Source organism: Prionailurus bengalensis, chromosome E2 (assembly GCF_016509475.1).
Source record: "Prionailurus bengalensis isolate Pbe53 chromosome E2, Fcat_Pben_1.1_paternal_pri, whole genome shotgun sequence".
In the NCBI taxonomy this organism is placed as follows: Eukaryota; Metazoa; Chordata; class Mammalia; order Carnivora; family Felidae; genus Prionailurus; species Prionailurus bengalensis.
In genome coordinates this window covers 4,326,548-4,348,319 of record NC_057352.1, presented here as the reverse complement: position 1 = coordinate 4,348,319, position 21,772 = coordinate 4,326,548, and the positions used below count along the sequence as shown (strand labels likewise).

Genomic DNA, 21,772 nt, shown 5'->3' with positions numbered 1-21,772 from the left:
CAGGAAACATTGTTGTCTTCAGTTCCAGGGTCGTCTTTCAGCTAAAATTGTGGAGGCCACGATTACGGGGGGTCGGGGGTCTGGGTCTGGCCTTGTCATAGGACAGGGGAGTCCCCTGGGCATATGGAGAAGGGTGGTTGTTTACAGGAAGCCTTTTCCTGGGAACCAAAGGGAACCATCCATCTGTGCTTTTAGGACACTGGTAAAGCCCAACACGGGCAGATAAAACCAGAAACCCAGTGTGTCGGACCGTCCCGAGGGAATTTAGGAGAAATAAAGCAGTGTGAGGCGATGGGGTGGGGGTGGCAGGCTAGGAGCTAACAAAGGGATATTTCAGGGGGGGGCGTCTGAAGAATAGGGGATGCTGCAGCCCAGTGAGGGAACCGAGGGGCCCTGCGGCAGGCACTGCCTAGGAGACCCCAAAACACATGCAGAGTGTTGTTACCAGCTTCCTCTGATCAATCTGAGAGGTCCAGAGCCTTGAGTGACCTTGGAGGATGGACCCCAAACTGAAGACTTTTGGCCAGTGACCAAAGGGGATTCACTTTACCCAACTCATTCAATCCAGAGGGCAGGACGGCCAGGAACCATCCCCTCCCCCCCACCCGCCATTCCCCAGTCTAACACCAGAAACCCTGATTTCCTACCGAGTAAACTCTTTGTGGGCATACCTGCACCCAACTGGGAACGCAACAGACTTACTAAGTTGGGGGGATTCTGTCCCTTCTTCATCTCGGGTGTCTTTTAGTCTTTGATAGCGACATTGGGGTCGCGAGGTGCACATCACGCAGGCTTAACTCTACACGTGCTGAGTGTACTTAAGCACATCTGGGTGAGACAGAAACCCACCCTCCTTCCTGGATTTCCTGAAGGAAATACTACATATCCAGGTGAAAACCAGCACAGAACTCACAAAGATGCCTCAGAGGGGCACCTGGCTGGCTCAGCCGGTGGAGTATGTGACTCTTGATCTTGGCGTCATGAGTTCAAGACCACCCCCCCCCCCCGCCCCGCACCGCCCCACGTTGTTGGGCACAGAGCCTACTTAAAAAACTTAACAAAAAAAGATGGCTCAGAAAATATTCCATGCTAATCAAAATTAGAGAAAGACAAATATCCTATGAGGACTTTAAGAGACAAAACAGATGAACATAAGAGAGGGGAAGCAAAAAAATAAAATATAAACAGGAAGGGGGACAAAACAGAAGAGACTCTTAAATATGGAGAACAAATTGAGAGTCACTGGAGGGGTTGTGGGAGGGGGGATGGGCTTAATGGGTAAGGGGCACTAAGGAATCTACTCCTGAAATGGTTGTTGCAGTATATGCTAACTTGGGTGTAAATTAAAAAATAAACATTCCAAACTGGGGCTGTTTGGCTCAATGCCAGCTACACCCTAAACCCTGATCAATATCCCTCTCCCAAAGACCTCTGCTACAGGTGCTCGGTTGGTGTTCCTAAAAGGAGAGGTTGCTTTTGTATTTTCCGAATACAGAATTATCCTAACACAGATAACACGTTCACCAGGATACCTTGGGTTTCTAAAGTGTTTTCCCGGACCTGATTTTTTTTTTTTTTCTTTTTCAGTTGACAGATTCATTTATTCAGGAAGTATTTTTGAGCATCTAGGCACTGGGGAATACAGCCCCGAGCAAAACAGAAGAACACCCTCAACAGGCCTGCGTCCCAGTTGTGCAGACAGACAACAAAGGAACAATTGGGTTTATGATGCCAGGATGATAATGATACGTATTATAGACGCAGGGTGGAGAGTCAGGAAATGTGGTTCTAGAAAAGCCGACCCGCAGAAGCTTCCAGAAGGAGGCACGATTCGATCCACAGCCTTGCGTGAAGCCAGGGAGGTCAAGCCATTTAGAAAAGTCCAGACACACAGACCCTTACGTGTTTGTGAATGCATCGTTGCGGACCTCTGGGTTTCTTTTCCATAGCGTGTGACGCCCCAACATAACTGCGGGCTTAGCTGGTTTACGATGCTTTTCTGCCAACACTCTTCTCAGCAAAGATGTAAACTCCGGGCGGCTCAGGCCTTTCTTTTTGTGTTTCCTACTTACCATTTTATCGCCAGCCCACCTTAAAGTCTCGGTACATATTAAGTGATGAGTGCGGAGCCTTGGAAGTAGCAGGCGCTCGGGTGAACAGAATAGACACCAGAGACGCCCTTAGTGTGCCCTTGAGAAGCATCTCAGCTAGTCAGGTAAGAATCCTTCCCCACAAGGTTTTCTCCCAAACCCAGCCCCAAAGCAGCAAATTTAGATAAAATGGCTAGATTCTTTTAATGTCATAAAGAGGATTATCAACCTTCTCCACCCCCAGGCTGCAGGTAACCGTGGACTGATAGAATATGGGATTAGAGGAAACAATAACTACATAAAAGGATTTCCAAAACTGTTGGGATCTTCACAAAAGAATCTTTTCTCATTGGTATGGAAACCAGCCCAATTATGCCAAGGACTGGGTGGGGAGTGTAGAGCGGCCAGGGCGCCATTGTAATGAGAACAAGGTTAGTGATTTGCAAATGAAGATCTTGGGATTCTGCCGGAAGAGTTCCTGATTAGGCAAAAATCCCTTCCACCGATTCCCCACCTCCCCCAACCACCTCGGGCTATCAGATCTCCTGTCTGAAATCTTTGGAATTTCTTACCATCAGGAATCCAAAAAAAAAAAAAAACCCACACACACATTAAAAAAAAAAAACACCCTTTAAAATATTAATTTCAGACTTTAAGTCAATAAAGCTGGAGGGGGAAAAAAAAGAAAGCAATACGTTGGGGGAGAAAATAGCTAACGATGTAAACTTGATAAGACTTTAAGCAGGCAGGTTAAGTGGCGAAAACAGCCAAGGTTAGACCCAGCATGGAATTTGCAAATCGGAGGGAGGTATTAGGAGCTCCTTGTCCGGCACTGTCTCACCACAAGTGTCACCAAGTCACTGGGAAAACTATCAAAAATGGGCCTTTTACTATCAGTGGACTGAAAATCATCTTTGCAATGTAGTCTTTGTTTAATGTTCCTTAAATTCAGTTGCATTAACAACGTTTATCACCCTGGGTGGGGGGAGGGGGAGTGTTCACGGCATCTTTGTGACAAATCCAGGACTGATTTTGGGATTGTGGAGGTGGGGCTGGGGGGGGGGCACAGGTGAATAAGACAGAATAGCCGCTGTTCCCCAGGACCTAAGCACCAGAGGCAAATAAAAAACTGTGACAAATACCTGAGAAGGGGTAAGCCTGTTATCAGAGACATCATCAGAAATGTAGGCACTTGGGGCGTGAAGTTAGCAAAGGGATGACTTCACTGGGGGAGCCCCCTAGATGACAGCACTGGGGGAGCCCCCTAGAGAAGAGGGTTTTAGTATGGGGTCAAGGATGAATGGGCTGCATGGGGCGGGGGGGGGGGGGTCCAGGGCGGGAGGAGAAAGCCCAGAAAATTGCCAAGACAAGGGGAGGCGATGGGGAGGAGCTGGGCGAATTTGGGGAGACACCTGAAGGTCCAGGCGCCCAGGTGTGGCGGCAGAGGAGGGGATCCCGGTTTAGAGCTGATCTGGAACACGTGCCTGGTCCCATGCACTGCCCTCCAGCAAGCTGACAAGGACCAAAGCAAGACTTTGGAGCCCGGGCTTCTCAACTCGGGCCCCGTGGTACTGTTCCTTCTTTCTGACCCTGTGTTCCTTCGTCTGTCGCTGCACCTTTATTGGCCTTGCCTGTGAAGTGCCCACAGCTCTTGAGGGGTTAACCGCCATTCACAGAAGATTTTAGAAATGGCTGGGCTCTTGTTAGAGCTGCTGTCATGAATGCCTAGGGTCATTTAAGAAATTATGCTAAGTTTTGGGGGCGCCTGGCTGGCTCAGTCGGTAGAGTGTGCGACTTTTGATCTGGGGGTTGTGAGTTCAAGCCCCGCATTGGGCATGGAGGCTACTTTAAAAAAAAAAATCCCAAAATTTGAAAAATGGAAAATGTCTAACAGTAGGGGGTTCACGAATGAAATTATGATAAACGCGTACTCTGTATTGCCCTTCAGCCATTAAAGCACATTTTATCGATTTTTCCACTATTTATGTATTTTAATGCCCCCAATCTCCCTTTGCAAACCCCAGGGGCCTCAGGCACACCTCCAAGATTTGCCAAGGGGAGAATTCCAAGAAGGCCTCAGAGCTCAGGCAGATGCATGAATTAAGTCAAAACGGTGCACACTTTTAAAAGGTATCAGAACATGTTGAGAAGTCGTGCTCTAACATTTGTGGTTAAAACAGAGCTTTTTTTTTTTTAATTAAAAATTTTTATTTGTAAGCAATCTTCATACCGAACGTGGGGGCTTAAACTCACAACCCCGAGATCAAGGCTCCACCGACTGAGCCCGCCAGGCGTCCTTAAAATACTTTTTAAAAACTTTGTATTGAATTTAAAAAACATGGAAGCTCCCAACATCCACGTTTATAGGAATGTGCAGCAATATTGAGATGACGTAATAGGAACAGCAATTCTGTTTGCTCGTTTTGGGGAGGAAGGCTTTTTTTTTTTTTTCTGCCGATTGATCACTCTATTGCTATAGGTGTTAGGTTTTGGGCCAGGGACCATTCTTCCTGGAGAGGAGACTCACCTGGCCCCCAAGCACTAAATGCTGAGAACACTCTGCCCAACCCCTGCCGACCCCAGAAATGTCTCCAGACCTCACCAATTATCCCCTGGGGAGAAAAAAAAAAAAACACCCCTGATTGGAAACCACTGTTCTAGGCGATTAAAAACCCAGGGTCTTCTTTATGTATCCCTTTTACCCTTCCTGGTACGTCCCAGAAGTTCAATAAACATAATACATATTATGCTTAAATATTTGCTGAAGGAATGACTGATTCCCAGGAATTCCCAGGAGGTGAAATTACTTTCCTTTGAGGATTTGGCATTTCCCTAGTCCTGGTGACGGACCAAACAAAAAAGTAGTTTCAGAAAACAGGTGAGGGTGTGTCTGACCCGGACCAGCTCCAATCAGAGGGGCTAGGGTGGGTCTGGGCGGAGAAGGAGAGAAGGGAGTGAGCTTTCGGTTTATATAAGAGCCCAGCAGCCCAGACCTCCCTGCCTGAGACTGGTCGCGGCCTTCCTGCTTTCTTCTTTGTGAGTATCAGCTGTCTCCTTTTTTTTCCCCCCTTCCTTCCCCCGTCTCCCATCTTGAAGATGTTTCCCTTACTTCCTGCATTCTGATCGTGCACTGACGGCTTTTCCCCTGCCCCTTGGTCCCTGTTTCCCCAGCTCCCCAGCTCCCGAGCTTTCTCAACGACTCCCCATGTGGTGTGTTCACCATCTTTCTGGGGTTCTTGCCTACAGGTGCCCCGTGGGTGTGACTGGGGTTCATTTTTCAAGGGTGTTTAGGGTAGGAGTGGCCTTCAGGGTAGTAAGGCTGTTCCAATCATCCACATGAAGGCCTAACTACAACCGCCCTCAAGTTAGTTCCTAAGTTACCCAGCACCGTGGTTAAATTCTTTGGGCCTGGGGTGACGGATACATACATGGGCGGTGTTCTCCTTAGCTGAGCTATTTCTGTGCTAATCGGCCGGTTTGCGCGTACTTTGACTCTAATAAATCTTCACTTTTGTGTACCGCTTCCCGGACTTCTAGGGTCAAGGTGGGTTTAATCCAATCCTGCAAGCGATTTTTGCCTGGCAGGTGGGATGGTTGGCGTTCCTTAAGCACAGTCTGTGGCACTCAAACTGTGGGGGCACTTTCTGTTCTAAGTAGGAAAGTGCCGCCATTTTTTGAGTGTCACCGATTGGGAAGATCCACTCAGAACCGTGGGATGGGTCCTTAAAAGCCCGTCGGGTTCTTCCGAGCCCAGTCCGGGGTCCCTCTGGGCAATGCTCTGCTCTCCCGTGGTACTCAAATGTGGAAGCACTCTTCAGACAAATCAGTGAAAAGTGCTACTATATTTGGGTGTCACTGGTGGGCACCATCAGCGGAGTCCATTTTGCTCTCGTCAGACTGTCACAGCTTATGTATCAACTGCTGAGCTCTCCAAGGCAAGTGGGGCCAAACCCCACTTGTGGGGCACAGGGAATGGGCTGGAGATCTACCCTTTGGTTTTGCGAGGTCAACACCTATGACCTGGCCGTTCAGTGCGCCCCTAATGCGTTCATAACCTGAGGCTTTTTTCTGTACCTAGATGTCCCGGTGGTGCCTCCAGCTAGGAGGCAAATCCTTAGCAGTGCTCAGACTGGGATACACAAAATGGGGGCGCTTCCCGTTCTCTGTCTGGAAAGTGCTCCCATTTTTGTGTGTCCTTGTCTGAGGAAATCCTCAACGCCCTAGAGCTTGGAAAGCTTAACTTCCCAGCCTGCTGTCCTGGACCCGAGCTGCGGCTTCCAGCCCACCCATCCCTCCAGCAGGCTGGCTCCCCCCACAGCCATTTGTTCTAATGGAGTGTTGTGTACAACCTTTGGCCCACGGGTAGTAAGAAGCCAAGGACCGGTTTTCCCTCTGAATGCCTGTGAATGCCTTTACCCTCTGAATGCCTTAATCCCTTTATTCTACATTGAGTCCTAGTTCAGGTTCTTTGAACGAGCAGAGGAGGGGCAGAGAATCCCAAGCGTGGTCTGCTTTGGCAGCTCAGCCCGATGCGAGGCAACGTGAGGATTAGGACCTGAGCTGGAACCGAGTCCACATGCTTAACCGACTCAGCCACCCAGGCACTCCGGTCCTATTTTAGCCTTAACATCTCCAAATGGTGGAACACTTCAATAAAATAACCATGATTTTGTGTGGGTTTGTGGCTTTGTTTAAAAATGGGCCCTTGGCTTTTCAGCAATGTGGGAGGGAAGGGCTGGATCATCTCTGCTCCCCCCCCCTTACACCTTCAGTAAAGGAAATCTTTGACCTTAAAACAGGTTTTGTAGAACATGAGAAACCAATTGAGCCCTGAAAAGTCCTGGGCTTCCCCACCTAGTATAGGGACATGGGTGATGCATCCTCCATTCAGATAGGCTACAGGCAAAGCCAAAGTTGATTGCACATTGGGAAAGAATCACAAGGAAAGGGGATGTATCTTAGAGCTAAACGCCTAATTGCGGGTTCCTCAGTGAGTGGGTTAATGGTACCAAACGAACACTAGCTTGGTTGCTCCTAAGATCTTGAGGATGTCAGGGCGGCTTCCATTTCAACACTTGCCTCCTAGAGGGCTGTGCCTGAAATTGGCTCACACCGAAGGAGCAGTCTTGCCCCAGCATTCTAGACCTTGTCAGACCAGGATCCCCCCCCACCGTTCCTCTTCCAAGGCATGTTAACATATTCCTACACCCCCAGACATGTGCATAGATCTTCCTGGAGGCCACCTAAGGGCCTGGGTGGTGAGTGGGCCAGGTTTCTCCTTGTTCAGCTTCAGCAAAGGGTCTGTGGCATGGTTTGTGGGGTTGTAAGGGTCTGGAGGACAGACAAGTCAAGGGCGCCCAGGAAGGAAAGGCCTTGGTTTCAAGAGTCAAGTGTCAATGAGACCCTGATGTCCACAGGAATGTCTGCGGGTCTGAGTTAGCTTCCTTTTCCAGGCTTTCATGGGCTCCAGGGTCACTGTTTCCTCCCTAAGCTCCAGGTGCTTCCTACTAAATTCCAGCCTTAGGCTAATGGCTTCATTTCAGCACACTCATGGTGTCCTTGGGCGTTCCTGGGATCAATCAACTGGCTTGGACTGAGTCTCCCTATCTCCAGTCCCCAACAGGGAAAGTCTGGTTTCGCCCGTGTCCTCCGCAGCATGGGACAGGTCACAGGCCAGCCTACAGTGGGCTAATCCCGGTGAGGGATCCAGCCATCGGGCAGGACCGTGTGCAAAGCAGGGCTGCAAGGGAGTGGGTGGCGGGGCTGCTGGCCTGACCAGTATTCTCTGGCACCTGGCCTGACCTTCGAGACTGTCTAGCACCCTCACGGCACCGCTAATCCTCAACTTTGCCACAAGTGCCATTTCGTCTGCAGGCCTGGCTGTAGGGGGCTGTCCTGTGTGTTACAGGATGGATCGTTAGCATTAGAGAATCCTGGCATTGCCAAGTGTCCGGGGGTGGGGGGGTTGCAAGAATTACCCTCAGCTTAGAGCCCCTGCTCAATCCTCAGGTCCTGTCAATGACCGTAGCATCCCCCAAACTAAAGCTGTTCAGGCTCCAGGCTCCACGATGCCTTGACCCAGTCCCCAAGCAGAAAGGATCCATCCTGCATGGGAGTGCACAGGAGAGCCTGCTCATCACCGTTGACCAGCGGGGTCCTGGGATGCTCTTCCTCTGCCCTGCCTTCAGGAGGAGAGCTAGAGCCATTCAGCAGCCAATGTCCAGGTGAGGTCTTGTTCCCCGAAGCGCATCCAGCCTTCTGTGCGTCATTTTGTTCAGGTCCATCCCAAATAACCTGAGGACACACAGCGGGAAAGGTCATCCCAGGCCCAGGCTGCGGCATTCCAAGGTAAACCTCAAATCTCTCACATGTCCTGCCTTGTTAACATAATCCCATCATCCGGTACTTGGTTGGAAACCGAGTCCCTTGGGGAGGTAGGCTGGACTCTGAGCTACCACACTATCCCAAGTCTCTAACCTCTTCACTGGTTTAATTTGTGGCCATCTTTAAGAAGCAGCAGCCAGGTTTCCCCCCTTTTATAGACGGGGATACTGAGGAGCGAAGAGGCCGGAAGGCCTCCCCCTCCCACACTGCTTGCATACATTAGTGCATGAAGGAGAATCTCGCCCATCTCCGATGGGCGTCTCGATTGTTGACCCTCACTCCCAACTCCAAGCCCCAGGCCCCGCCTCCTTCAGAACCAGAAACCCGTCTCTCACCAGAGCACTCGAAGTTTGCAGCCAGGATGACTCAGCCCTTTGCACAGCAGCCTGACCCCCGTATCCCCCAGGGCGTTGTTGGTCAGATAAAGCTCCGTCAGGGTCTGGCTGACGCCCAGGGCGGAAGCAAGATGCTCACAAGCTTTGGCTGTGAGGCCACAGCTATCCAGCCTGTGGAAGACAGTGGTTGAAGCAATATAAGGAGCTACTTTGGGGCAGTGTCTTCAAGGGGATTCAGGGTGATGGTTTTAGGAGACCGATTTCAGAGAAAGCAGGGTGGTGCCCAGCCAGTCCAGGTTAAGGCCAATGTGCTGGAAAACATTTAAGGGAAGCATTTAAGGATGCTTCTCAATTCACAACTTCATCTCCATAGGTTACCCACTGATTTTGCAGTCCTATCCATTCCCCTTTATGGTAATTCGATCCCCGTCTGTCATTGAAACCCCGTTCTCAGTCCATCTTGGGTTCACACTGTCCTTGAGCTCAGGATCCAGGCCTAAGTCGATTGGTTCCCCTGTCTCCAAGTCACCATGAATGGTTTCAGTTGGACACAGGGCCCACCCAAAACCAGTGCATCAGACCCATACTTGATTTCCCGAGCTTTTTCTTTCAGAACTTAGACCTGGTAAGAAGTTGTGTTTTGTCAACAAGCAGGATCAAGGCAAAGCTTATTTGATAAAAGGAGCCAATACAGCGACGAGGGGGGAAGATAATGGAGATCAAGAATCCCAAATGCCTAGATCAAGCCATACCTGAAGCCAATTTTCAGTTACATAAGTCAATCTCTCTCTCTCTCTTTTAGGAGCCAGTATGAATTGGGCTGCCACCTGCCCAAACAATATGCCATCTGATTCTCTCTAATTTCCAATCTGCCTCCCACTGTGTTTCTTTCCTGCATTCTCTGCCTTTCCGGTAACAATAGGAATGGGTAGCACCTACTGAGGAACAACGGTGTGCCGAGCACCTTGCTAAGGGCTTTGCGTTTACTTCATTTGTTCCTCACAGCAACTTTTGAAAGAAGTAGTATCACAGCAGGGATGTTAAGTGGAAATATTTTAATCTTAGTTTGGCTGAGGCTGTGAGGCGAGAGATGCCAGCTCCCAAAACGAGGTACAAGACAACAGCTCGGGACTCGCAGAGGAAGAGAAAAAACCAGCTTGCTGACGAAGAACCACCCACGTCACAGGTGCAGGGGGGTCAGGAGAGGAAGATGAGGGTGCAACCTGTAGACGGGTGTGCAAGGAGGTCGGTCGCCCCCGGCAGGCGCCTCCCCGAGGTGGGGGTGGGGGTGGAGGGTCCCTGTAAGAATGCGCATATGATCCCCGGGAGAGGTGCCTGCCAGATGGGGGGTGGGGAAAGTGCTGTCCCTGAGCCCCATCCCCCCGCCCCCATCCTGATGCCCACCTACCCAGACCAGCACATAAGCCAGAGCCTCAGAAATGACAATAGAAACAGTCCCTCGGGGTGGGAGCCAGGCGGGTTTTGGGGACAAAGAAGGAGGAGGAGTGATAATTCACATTTGACTGAAATTCACACTGGAACAGATTGACTTTTTATTATATAAAGGTCACTGAGAAGCCAAGAATCTGCCCAAGTAAATGTCAGCGGAGAAGAGGAAAGTTTACAGAAAATGTTTACAGGCAACGATGGAAGGTAAAGTGAGGCATTTTTATGTTTGCCTCCTGCAGAGAATAAATTACCGCCTGAGCTCTCTGCGGGTTTTCTCTCCACCTCGGGGCTCCCGCTGGCCCTCTTCCAGAGCGGGGGAGGGATGTCCCTCCGATAGAAGCACAGGGCAGAGATGCGCCCCCAGCCGGAGACCGCCCCCACCAGGCCACCAGTCCCGATGCCCAGGGCTCAGCTCACCACAGTTTCTGGAGTCTGCAGGTGGGGTGTCCCAGCCCCTCACACAGTGGCCACATGCCCCTGTCGCCCAGGTCATTGAAACTCAGATCCAGCTCCCGTAGGTGGGGGTTGACTTGGAGCACAGCACCGAGACCCTCACAGGCGGCCGAGCCCAGCCTGCAAATGCCCAACCTGGAAGACAGGACGCGCAGAGGCGAGCTGAGTCACCCCAAAGGCGTCCCCGGGGAGGGTTTCTTTCTGTCCAGGTGCCCGTGCAGAGAGGTGACCAGACACCATCCCCGCCCCCCCCCCCCAACCACCACCCGAGGCAGAAAAAGGGAGAAGCAAGGGGCAGGTGGGTGGGAAGACGGGAGGCAGAGAGAAATAACAAAGAAAGAGGGAAAGAGGAAGGAAGGAACACAGGGAGATGGTCCAAAGGAAAGATGATATTCAGTATGGGTTGGGTATCCATCCAATGAGTGCTCGTGTATCAGGTTCCTCCAGCTGCTGTAACAAGTTCCCACACCGGAGGCTCACAAGGTAGACACTGACTGTCTCACAGCTCTAGAGGGAAGCCTGGCCCTGCCCCCCCCCCCCCCCACCCCTGGCAGCTGAGAACCTGGTCCAGCCTCTCCCCAGGCTTCTGGTGTTCACCAGCCATCTTTGGGGTACATCTGTCCTGCACAAACATCACCCCGTCTCTGCCTCCATGTTCACACCGCGTCTTCCTCCACATGTGTCTGTGTCCAAATTTCCCTTCTTCATGAGGACACCTAATTAGGGGCCCCTCCCTGCTCCAGCACTTTATCTACAAAGACCCTGGAATGGGGGGGGGGGGGGGTGGAGCTATATCCTTACCCAGTTTCTTTCTTTTTCTTTTTTAATTGATTTTTAATTTTTTTTTAATGTTTTAATTTTTTTGAGAGAGAGACAGAAACAGAGCACAAGCAAGGGAGGGTCAGAGAGAGAGGGAGACACAGAATCTGAAGCAGACTCTGAGCCCCATGCAGGGCTCGAACCCACGAAACACGACATCATGACCTGAGTCAAAGTCGGACGCTCAACCGACTGAGCCCCCCAGGTGCCCCAACATGGGAATTTTTTTTATACAGATGAGCCCATAGCAGTAAGTGGTTTATAAGGGTCTTTCTTTTTTTTTTAATTTTATTTAGTTTAAGTAAATTAAAATATACATTCTCTTACACCCAACGTGATGCTCAAACTCACGACCCTGAGATCAAAAGTCACATGCTCTTCTGACTGAGCCAGCCAGGTGCCCCAACAGCAAGTAATTTAAGCATAACTTCGTCTGTTTCTCATGATAGCCACTGGAAGGAAAATGCTATTACCATCTGTTGTTAGGACACGTGGGGTGCCATGCACTGCTCAAGGTCACGGAGCTGGGGTTCACTTAGCCACTGTCCATGCATACTGTTGCAATCGAAAGACTATTTGGGGGTACTTAAGAGAGTCAAAAATGCTATTTCAGAGGCACCTGCGTGGCTCAGTCAGTTAAGGGTCCAACTTCAGCTCAGGTCATGATCTCAAGGTTTGTGAGTTCGAGCTCCGCGTTGGGCTCTGTGCTGACAGCTCAGAACCCGGAACCTGCTTCAGATTCTGTGTCTCCTCTCTCTGCCCCTCCCTCACTTGCGCGCGCTCTCTCTCTCTCTCTCTCCCTCCCTCCCTCCCTCTCTCTGTGCCCCTCCCCTCTCAAGCATGCATGCATTCTCTCTCTCAAAAGTAAATCAACATTTCTAAAAAGTGCTATTTCACTGTATAGTATTTTTTTTTCCAGATTTTCAGACATTCCTGCCTGTCCTTAGATATGGCTCCCATGGGGCGAAAACCTGAACTCTCTTTTCCTTTGAGGGTGTCAGTGTTTCCCTCAGGCAACATGTAGACCTATAGACATATAAACATCTGGTTGACCTGCTGTGTGTGGACAAGGGAAAGAACCCAGCCTCAGCCAATAAGAGCCACATTGGGGTAAGTGGAGAAATGCCTTCTAAAACATTTTTTTATAGGGACACCTGGCCGGCTCAGTCAGAAGAGCATGCGACTCTTGATCTCGGGGTGGGGAGTTTGAGCCCCACATTGGGAAAAGACAGGAGTAAAAAATAAATAAACTAAAAAAAAAGCAACCTTTTTATGCATTCTAAAATGTAATGGCAGAATAAATGTGTATGAATAGCTGAAAATTTGCAAGAAGAAAACGCAAAAAGGGCGCCTGGGTGGCTCAGTCGTTTAAGCGTCCGACTCTTGGTTTAGGCTCAGGTCATGATCTCATGGTTTGTGGGTTCAAGCCCCACGTGAGGCTCTGTGCTGACAGTGCAGAGCCTGCTTGGGATTCCGTCTCCCACCCCACCCCCACCCTGGCCCCTCCCCTGGTCAGTCTCTCTCTCTCAAAAATAAATAAGTAAACATAAAAAGAAAAAGAAAACGCGAAGGACAGGATTTCCTTACTTTATTAAATGGCTTTGCAAAAATTAAAGAAAAAAACTGAACCCCACCTAACCACACAGGTAAACACAAAGAAAAAACTGAGAACACCCTTGACCTTGTACTGGCAAAAGATTTTCTTTTCTCTCTTCTTTTTTCTTTATTTTTTTAGTAGTCTCTACACCCACCGTGGGGCTTGAACTCACCCCGAGATCCAGAACTGTAAGTACGTTCTTCTGAGCTAGCCAGGCACATGGCAAAGGAATTCTTGGACACCTCACAAGGACATAAATCATAGAAATGCACACGGATCTGACCTCAAAACATACAGATTTGTGCCTGAGGAAAGCATCCACAGACAATTTGACAGGCTGAGGACCTACCAAGCAGACGTTTCCAAGATACGCACTCAACGGAAGATTAATATCTAAAGCGGGGAACATTCGCAGAGCAAGGCAAATATAGAACACATACCAAAGACACAAATAAATTATGCAATTAGGAAATTCACAGAACGGGGAAACCAAAAAAGCCGATAAGCACACGAAGAGATACTCAACACTGAAATGCCGTTTAAGAACATTTTACACCCACCAGGGTGTTAAAGATAGAAAGTTGAATAACCATCAAGATACCAGCAAAGTAGCTTTTCCTAAATAGCGGTCGGAAGTGTAAACCTCATCTTTCTAGAGAGCTATTCAGATCAGGTGGAGATGTCAAATTCAGTCTGAGTGTGTGACTTGACTCCGGGTTGGGGGGAGGTGCTGGGGGGGGGCATTCAGGAAAGGACACACAAGAATGAACATCACAGCAGAGCTGGGGACGGGAGCACGGCTCCATAATATCCGGTGCGTGCAAATAACTGAACGCAGGTGAGCTCAAAGGGACGCCTTAGATATGTCTGCACCAAGCACATCCTCAGTTATAAAGATGAGTGGGGGAGGGGGAGAGGTTGGTGAGCTGTATCATTTACATAAAGACAGGAGTGCCTACAGACGAGCTTTGGGGAGCGAAGGAAGGAGACTAAATTAAAACAGGGGCCTGTGGGGGGCGCCTGGGTGGCTCAGTTGGTTAAACATCTGACTTTGGCTCAGGTCACGATCTCAAAGTTTGTGAGTTCAAGCCCCACATGGGCCTGTCAGCACAGGGCCCACCTAGGATCCTCTGTCCCCCTTCTCTCTCCTCCCCCACCCCATGCATTCTCTCTCAAAAATAAACATTTAAAAATTTTTAAAAAGTATATATATATAAAACACACACAGAGGTGTGTGTGGTTCCACAGTGATAGTGTGGACCGGATGCAGTAGAGAAAAGAATGAAGAAATGGGGCATTTGTCCAAATGTAACGAAAGCAATAGAAGCCAGGCTGTGCACAACGTCTTGAAAGAAAAAAGCAAAACAAAACTTCTAGCGTGAACGACATCAGATAATACATGAGACTTTTGTAGGGCAGACAGAGTCTCCTTTGGGACTATAGAGAAAAATGACTTTGTTTTGGAAATTGACAGCCTTCTGCATTTTCTTTTTGTTCCTCGGTTTATTCATCCATTCCTTCTTGTAAAAATATATTAACTAGGGGCACCTGGATGGATCAGTCGGATGGGCATCTGACTTTGGCTCAGGTCACGATCTCATGGTTCACCTGTTTGAGCCCCGAGTCAGGTTCTGTGCTGACAGCTTGGAGCCTGGAACCTGCTTTGGATTCTGTGTATCCGTCTCTCTCTGCCCCTCCCCAACTAGCGCCTGGTCTCTGTCTCAAAAATAAATAGAAGCTTTAAAAAAATAAAAATATATTAACTTTACTAGAATTAAAATTTAAACACTGATCCTTGATTTTGGCTCAGGTCATGATCTCATGGTTCATGAGATCAAGCCCTGCGTCAGGCTCTGTACTGACAACACAGCCTGCTTGAGATTCTCTCTCTGCCTCTCTCTGTCAGTCTCAAAATAAATGAACTTAAAAAAAATTTTTTTTTAAATAAATAAAATAAATTTAATTGAGCATAAGCTCAAATTAAATCTCCAAACTGAGAACCCAGACCTTATTTAGGGATTAAGGAAGGAATCCATGGGGATGAAGCATTTGTTTGGAGTCCTAACAGATCAAACAGATGTTATCCAGGAAACAGGAGGAATAGCAAAGTAGGAGGGCATCCCAGGAAGAAAGAACTGTTTGTGCAAAGGCCCTGTGGCAGAAAAATCTTTGAGGCAGATGTAGCTAGAGGTTAGGAGAAGAGGGAGTGACCCCAGTGAGCCCAGATAGAAGAGCAGACTCAGATGATGGTGAGGAACACAGGACTCACCGGAGGGTCTGGAGTCTACACTGGGGATGCCTGAGGCCCTCACACAGCAGCAGCACCCCGGGGTCCCCCAGGTCATTCAGGCTTAGGTCCAGCTCCCTCAGGCTGCAGTTCACACTGAGGATGGACGTAAGGTCCTCACAGGCAGCAGCAGTAAGGTCGCAAATCTTCAACCTGTAGGAAACCCAATCCAACACGTATTATGAGTGTTTTCTATACAATGCTAATTTTATCTCCCCTACCCCCAATCTTTAATGCATTTTCTTTTTTCAACATATTTTTTTTAATGTTTCATTTCATTTTATTTTCGAGAGAGACAGAGTGAGCAGGGGAGGGCAGAGAGAGAGAAAGACACAGAATCAGAAGCAGGCTCCAGACACTGAGCGTGTCTGCACAGAGCCAGATGTGGGGCTCGAACCCACGAACCGTGAGATCATGACCTGAGCCAAAGTCGGACGCTTAGCCAACTGAGCCACCCAGGCGCCCCAAAAGTAATGCATTTTCAAAGGAACAATTCATTGTTTAAAAACAGGCAAAAGTGTGAGTAGACATTTCTTTGCAGAAAATAAACAAACGGTCCAAAATCACACGAAAAGATGCTCAGCATCGTAATCATTAGGAAAACGCGAATCAAAACCACCAGGACGTACCACATCACATCCATTAGGACAGCTATTGTAAAAAATAATAATAACGTTTTTTACGAATTTCAAAAGGCCCCTGAACACCACGAATGTTGGCAAGGGTGTGAAGGAATTAACTTTATGCACTGTTGGTAGGAAGGAATAATGGTGAAGTGAGTGTGGGAAACAATATGGCAGCTCCACAAAAAATTAAACACAACCCTATGCTCCATCCATTCCGCTTCTGGTTACATAGCCCAAAGAATTGAAAGTAAGCACTCAAAATAATATTTGTGGCTCAATGTTTACAGCATTTTTCAAAATAGCCAAAAGGCAGAAGCACTCCAAGTGTCCACCAAGGGATGAACTGAATGGATTCAACTGTGGTATATCCACGTAATGTGATGTTATTCCGCCTTAAGAAGGAACTTTTAACGCAGCGATGTGAATGAAAGTTGAAAAGATACTAAGTAAAAGAAGCCAGTCACACACACACACACACACACACACACACACACACAGAGCACACAAATATTTTGTGATTCTAGTTACATCAGGTACCTACAGTGGTCAAATACCATAAAGACAGAAAGTAGAATGGACGTTATCAGTGGCCGGGGCAGGCAGATGGGGAGGCGGTGTTTAATGGACAGTCTCAGTTTTGCAAGATGAAAAAGTTCAGGCGATGGATGGTGGTGATGCTTTGCACAACAGTGTGAATAGCTTAATAGTCTTTAAGTGAATAGTGAATAGTGAATAGTCTTCATAGCTTAAGACCATGAAGCTGTATGCTTCAGAATGGCAAAATAGAAGGCATGCCTGGCTGGCTCAGCTGGTAGAGCACACGGCTCTTGATCTCTGGGTCGTCAGTTTGAGCCTCACGTTGAGTGTAGAGATTACTTTTTATTTATTTATTTTGAGAGGTGGAGGGGCAGTGAGAGGGGGAGAGAGAATCAAGCAGGCTCTGCGGTGTCAGCACAGAGCCCGACGTGGGGCTCGAACCCACGAACTGTGAGATCGTGACCTGAGCTGAAATCAAGAGTCGGACGTTCAAGCGACTGAGCCATCCGGGCGCCCTGAAATTACCTAAAAAATGATAAGATGGTAAATTTTATGATACATGTATTTTATTTTCTTTTTTTAGTGTGATGCATTTTCTTGGCTAAAGTAATCCAGAAAACACAGAACAGCATTTCTGTGCTCATCGTGTGTGATTCCTCAACCTGTCTTTGATGCTCCGCCATAAATTAGCAGTAATGTGTTTGGGATGCACCTGAACTGATAGAAGTGCAGAGCAGGAAAACACTATTGCCCCAAAACCCACTCCTCAAAGGTGTCCCCCGTTGACATTTAGCACAGCGTCTTCCTATATATAGAAAGAGAAGACAGAGACAGAGTCCTGGATTTACCACGTGAGACCCCGGACCCAGCTGTGCCTGAAACCAGTATTTCCCTCTGGACTTCTCGGTGACAGAAACCAACAAACTCACTCTCGTCTCCAGCCACACTGAGATGAGGTGTCTGTCCGGACAACCACAGGAATTTTTGTGGATGCCTTTATTGTAGGGAGCTCTGTGGCATTTGACACTGATGTTAGTATTGCCCTGATGCTTATTTATTTATGATTTATTGTGGTAAAATATATGTGACACGGGGCGCCTGAGTAAAACCTAACTCAGTCGGTTAAGCGTCCGACTTCGGCTCAGGTCATGATCCCACGGTTCATGAGTTCGAGCCCCGCATCGGGCTCTGTGCTGACAGCTTGGAGCCTGGAGCCTGCTTCGGATTCTCTGTCTCCCTCTCTCTCTGCCCCTCCCCTGCTCATTCATGCTCTGTCTCTGTCTCTCTCTGTCAAAAAAAAAAAAAAAAAAAATATATATATATATATATATATATATATATATATATATATATGTATGTATAAGTGACATCAAATTTACCATCCTAACCTTTTCTTTTTTTGGCCCCGTGAAGAACTCACCACAGGATCCGCAGTCTACACACTGGATGCCTCAAGCCTTGGCATAACAGCCTCAGACCCAAATCCTCCAGCGAATTCCCCGCCAGGTCCAACTCCACTAGATGCTGATTGGTGCTGAGCACAGAGGCGATCTCCTGGCAAGCGCCGGCCTCCAGCTCACACTTCCTCAACCTCGGGAGGGAAGAGACGTTGAAGAGGCTGCCATCTTGCTTTCCTGGCTCCTCCCCTGGCCCGTCCAGTCACCCAACACGAACCTACACATGTCACCACAGCTCAGAGATGAACAAGAGGCCATCGTCTCCAGCAGGAGCATCCTGTCTAACGAGGCAAAGGGCTAAGCAATTATACTCCAGGGAAGGCAGTGCCATTGAGGCAGGAGTGAGCCATAGCTCACGGCAGGATCTCCAGAGCTCAAGGTCAGGGTGGGTCTATCTCTGGCACTCGCTAGCTCTGCACCCTCAGGCAAAGTGTCTACAAGTCGGTTTCCTGTTTCACGTGCTGCCTTAGGTTCGCTGCCTGTAATATAAGGATGATGGTCGCACCTGCTTCCTAAGTTTCTCGAGAGGAGCACAAAATTTGCTAAGGGGACAGGATGCAGAACCACACCTGACACACAATAGGTGCTGGGACGGTGAGCTACTGTCTATTAAAACCATCGTGGTGGGGCGCCCGGGTGGCTCAGTGGGTTAAGCGTCCGACTCTTGGTTTCAGCTCAGGTCATGATCTCAAGGGTTCGTGAGTTTGAGCCTCAAGTCAGGCTCTGTGCTGACAGTGTGGAGCCTGCTTGGGATTCTCTCTGCCTGTCTCTCTTTCTCCTCTCTCTCTCTCTCAAAATAAATAAATAAACATTAAAAATAAAATAAGATACAATACATTAAAATACAATAAAACCTAACTCATGTTTGGCAACCTGTGCATAGTTAGGGAAGACTCTCTGGGGGGTTGGGATGGTTCTCAAAGGCTAAGTAGGAGTTCCCTCAGAGGAATAAGAAGGGACGTGGTAAGAGATCATAGAAAATATATATACTGATCTCTGCCCCTGTTCCCAGCACAGAGCTCCTGAATCCCTGTAATTCCTAAGTGGTAAGAACACCAGGATTGTGTCTTGGGATGGGTGGGCTCCTGGATGGGCCTGGGCACCAGAGAGGCCAAGCCCTGATGAGAAGCTTAGAACGTTCAGCCCTGCCCCCCCCCCCCCCCCCCCCCGCCTGCTTCCTCCAGAAGGGAGGGGCTGGAAATGGAGTAATGATCCATTCACCACAGGAGGAAGGCTCCCTAAAACCCCAATAGCGGGGCACCTGGGTGGCTTAGTTGGTGAAGCAAACAGACTTCAGCTCAGGTCATGATCTCACAGTTCGTGGGTTCGAGTCCCACTTTGGATGAGCCCCACTTCTCCCTCTCTCTCTCCCTGCCCCTCACTCACTTGTGCTCTCTCTCTCTGTCTGTCTCGCAAAAAACAAACAAGCAACAACAAACATGGTTGGGAGATTCCAGGCTGGTGAACACGTCCACCCCATCCTCACCGGGAGGGCGGTGCACCCAGCCCGGTGAGGACAGAAACTCCTGCTCTCGGGACCCTCCCAGACCTCCTCCCATGCACCTCTCCCCCTGGCTTTCAACTGTATCCTGTATCATACAGGATCATTAGTTATCATCAACCTAATAAACTGAGAAACCTAAGTGTTTCTCGGGAGTTCTATGAGCCACTCTGGGAAATTAATCAAACCTGGGGCAGGGGGTGGGATAGAAGCCAGGTGACAACTTGGATTTGTAACTGGCATCTGAGGCTGGGGTGGGGACGTGGTGGGGGTGGGGGGGCAGTCTCGTGGTGGGGAGCCCTCACCTGTGGGGCCTGACAGCACCTCCAGGCAGACGGAGGCAGAGTGGTTTATAGGACACCCCACTGGTGTTGCAGAGTTGCTTGCTGTGGGAAATCCCACACATTGGTGACCAGAAATATCAGAAGCAGTGTCCTCTGTGGGAGTGGGGCAGACCCCCAGGGGACGCTAGGTGGCTTGTCCACAACCGTGGCCTTGCGGCGAGAAGGGACGGCATGGCTAAACGTCACGAACTCACAGGAGCTCGGCGTGCAGACCCCTCGGGGTGTCGCTGACCAGTAAGGTGTGGGGTCTGCGAGGGTGAGTGGCCTGGGCACTCCCCACCGTGGTCGTGAGGTGGGTGGGGTACAAGGAGGCCAGGGAGGGGTTCCCTAAAGCTCAAAGGGTCCGGGGCAGGAGTCTACGGTCTCCGGGCAGCCCTACGGCACAGACCAAGGACCGGTCCGGGGTGCAGACTCACTGAATCGCCTGCAGCCTGCATCTGGGATGCCGGAGCCCCTGACACAGCATCTTCACACCCGGCAGCCCGAGCCCATTGCCGCTCAGGTCCATCCTTCTTAGATTCTGATTGGCCATCAGGGCGGCCGCAAGGTCCTGGCAGGCAGAGGGAGCCACACAGCATCTCTTGAGCCTGGGCACGAGGGAGGGGACAAGAACCAGGTCACTTCCTGTGGTCAGAGGGTGGGTTCTGCCCCTCGTCCTTTCTCTCCCTCCTTCTTTTGGTCTAGACCTATTTCCCCCTTCCTTTATTTTTTATTTTTTTATTTTATTTTTTTTTAACATTTATTTATTTTTGAGACAGAGAGAGACAGAGCATGAACGGGGGAGGGGCAGAGAGAGAGGGAGACACAGAATCTGAAGCAGGCTCCCGGCTCTGAGCTGTCAGCACAGAGCCCGACGCGGGGCTTGAACCCACAAATAACCTGAGCTGAAGTTGGATGCTTCACTGACTGAGCCACCCAGGAGCCCCAATAAATAAACTTAAAAAAAATGAGGTCACTAGAGTGAGCCCTAGCCCACTGTGACTGGTGTCCCTATAAAAAGAGGAATCTGGGGGCACCTGCGTGGCTCAGTCAGTGAAGCAAGCAACTCTTGATTTTTGGCTCAGGTCGTGACCTCACAGTTCATGAGTTCAAGCCCCGCATTAGGCTCTGTGCTGACGGCATGGAGCCTGCTTGGGATTCTCTCTCTCTCTCTCTCTCTCTCTCTCGCTCTCTCTCTCCCCCCATTCATGATCTCTCCTGTTTCAAAATAAATAAATAAACTTAAGCGGGGGAAAAAAAAGGGGAAACTGGACACAGACTCGCACATGTCAGGACACGGGGCAAAGACAGCCATGTGCAAGCCAAGGAGTGAGGCCTCGGAGGAGACCGACCGTGCCCACACCTGGGCCTGGGACTCCTGTCCTCCAGATCCCCTAGGCTGTGGGGCTTTGCTAGGCCAGCGGAAGCAAATACCACCACATACTCTTTCTGACTGAGCCCCGTGAAGACGGGGTGTGTGTGGGGGTCCATCAGAAGCCCGCAGACCCGCCTGGACTCACCTCAGGTTCTGAAGTTTGCAGCTGGGGTGTCTGAGCCCTTCACACAGCAGCCTCACGCCCCGGCTGCCCAGGGCGTTGCGGTCCAAGAGCAGCTCCCGCAGATGTGGATTCGTGCTCAGAGCCGCAGCGAGCTGCTTGCTGTAGGCATCTGGCAACACGTTCGTCTCGGGTCTGCGTGAAGGAAAGACAGGACAGAGTGGAGCTGGGCCAGACTCCGTGCAACGATTATGCCACATGCGTGTGTCCCTTTCACAATTTACAAAGTGTCATCTTTCTGTTTTATGTTAAAAAAAATTTGTGTGTTTATTTATTTTTTTAAATGTTTATTTATGTTTGAGAGAAAGAGACAGAGGGCAAGTGGGGGAAGGACAGAGACAGAGAGAGGGAGACAGAA

General features: G+C 49.5%; 1 protein-coding gene across 2 annotated transcripts in view; it reads right to left on the bottom strand.

Annotated features, from left to right (window-relative positions):
- Positions 1-6,505: 6,505 nt before the first annotated feature.
- NLRP12 (NLR family pyrin domain containing 12) overlaps positions 6,506-21,772 on the bottom strand; it is a 30,780-nt gene continuing 15,513 nt past the window's right edge. The window contains exons 5-11 of one of the 2 annotated variants that reach the window (XM_043600164.1): positions 21,379-21,549; positions 20,296-20,466; positions 17,998-18,168; positions 15,397-15,567; positions 10,676-10,846; positions 8,810-8,980; positions 6,506-8,384 (exon numbers count right to left, since the gene is read on the bottom strand). In XM_043600164.1, coding sequence (XP_043456099.1) covers positions 8,297-8,384; positions 8,810-8,980; positions 10,676-10,846; positions 15,397-15,567; positions 17,998-18,168; positions 20,296-20,466; positions 21,379-21,549 — 1,114 coding nt within the window. In that variant the 3' untranslated portion in view covers positions 6,506-8,296. Of the gene's footprint in view, positions 8,385-8,805; positions 8,981-10,675; positions 10,847-15,396; positions 15,568-17,997; positions 18,169-20,295; positions 20,467-21,378; positions 21,550-21,772 lie in introns of those variants that run through there. The other variant, XM_043600165.1, reaches the window with a different exon arrangement.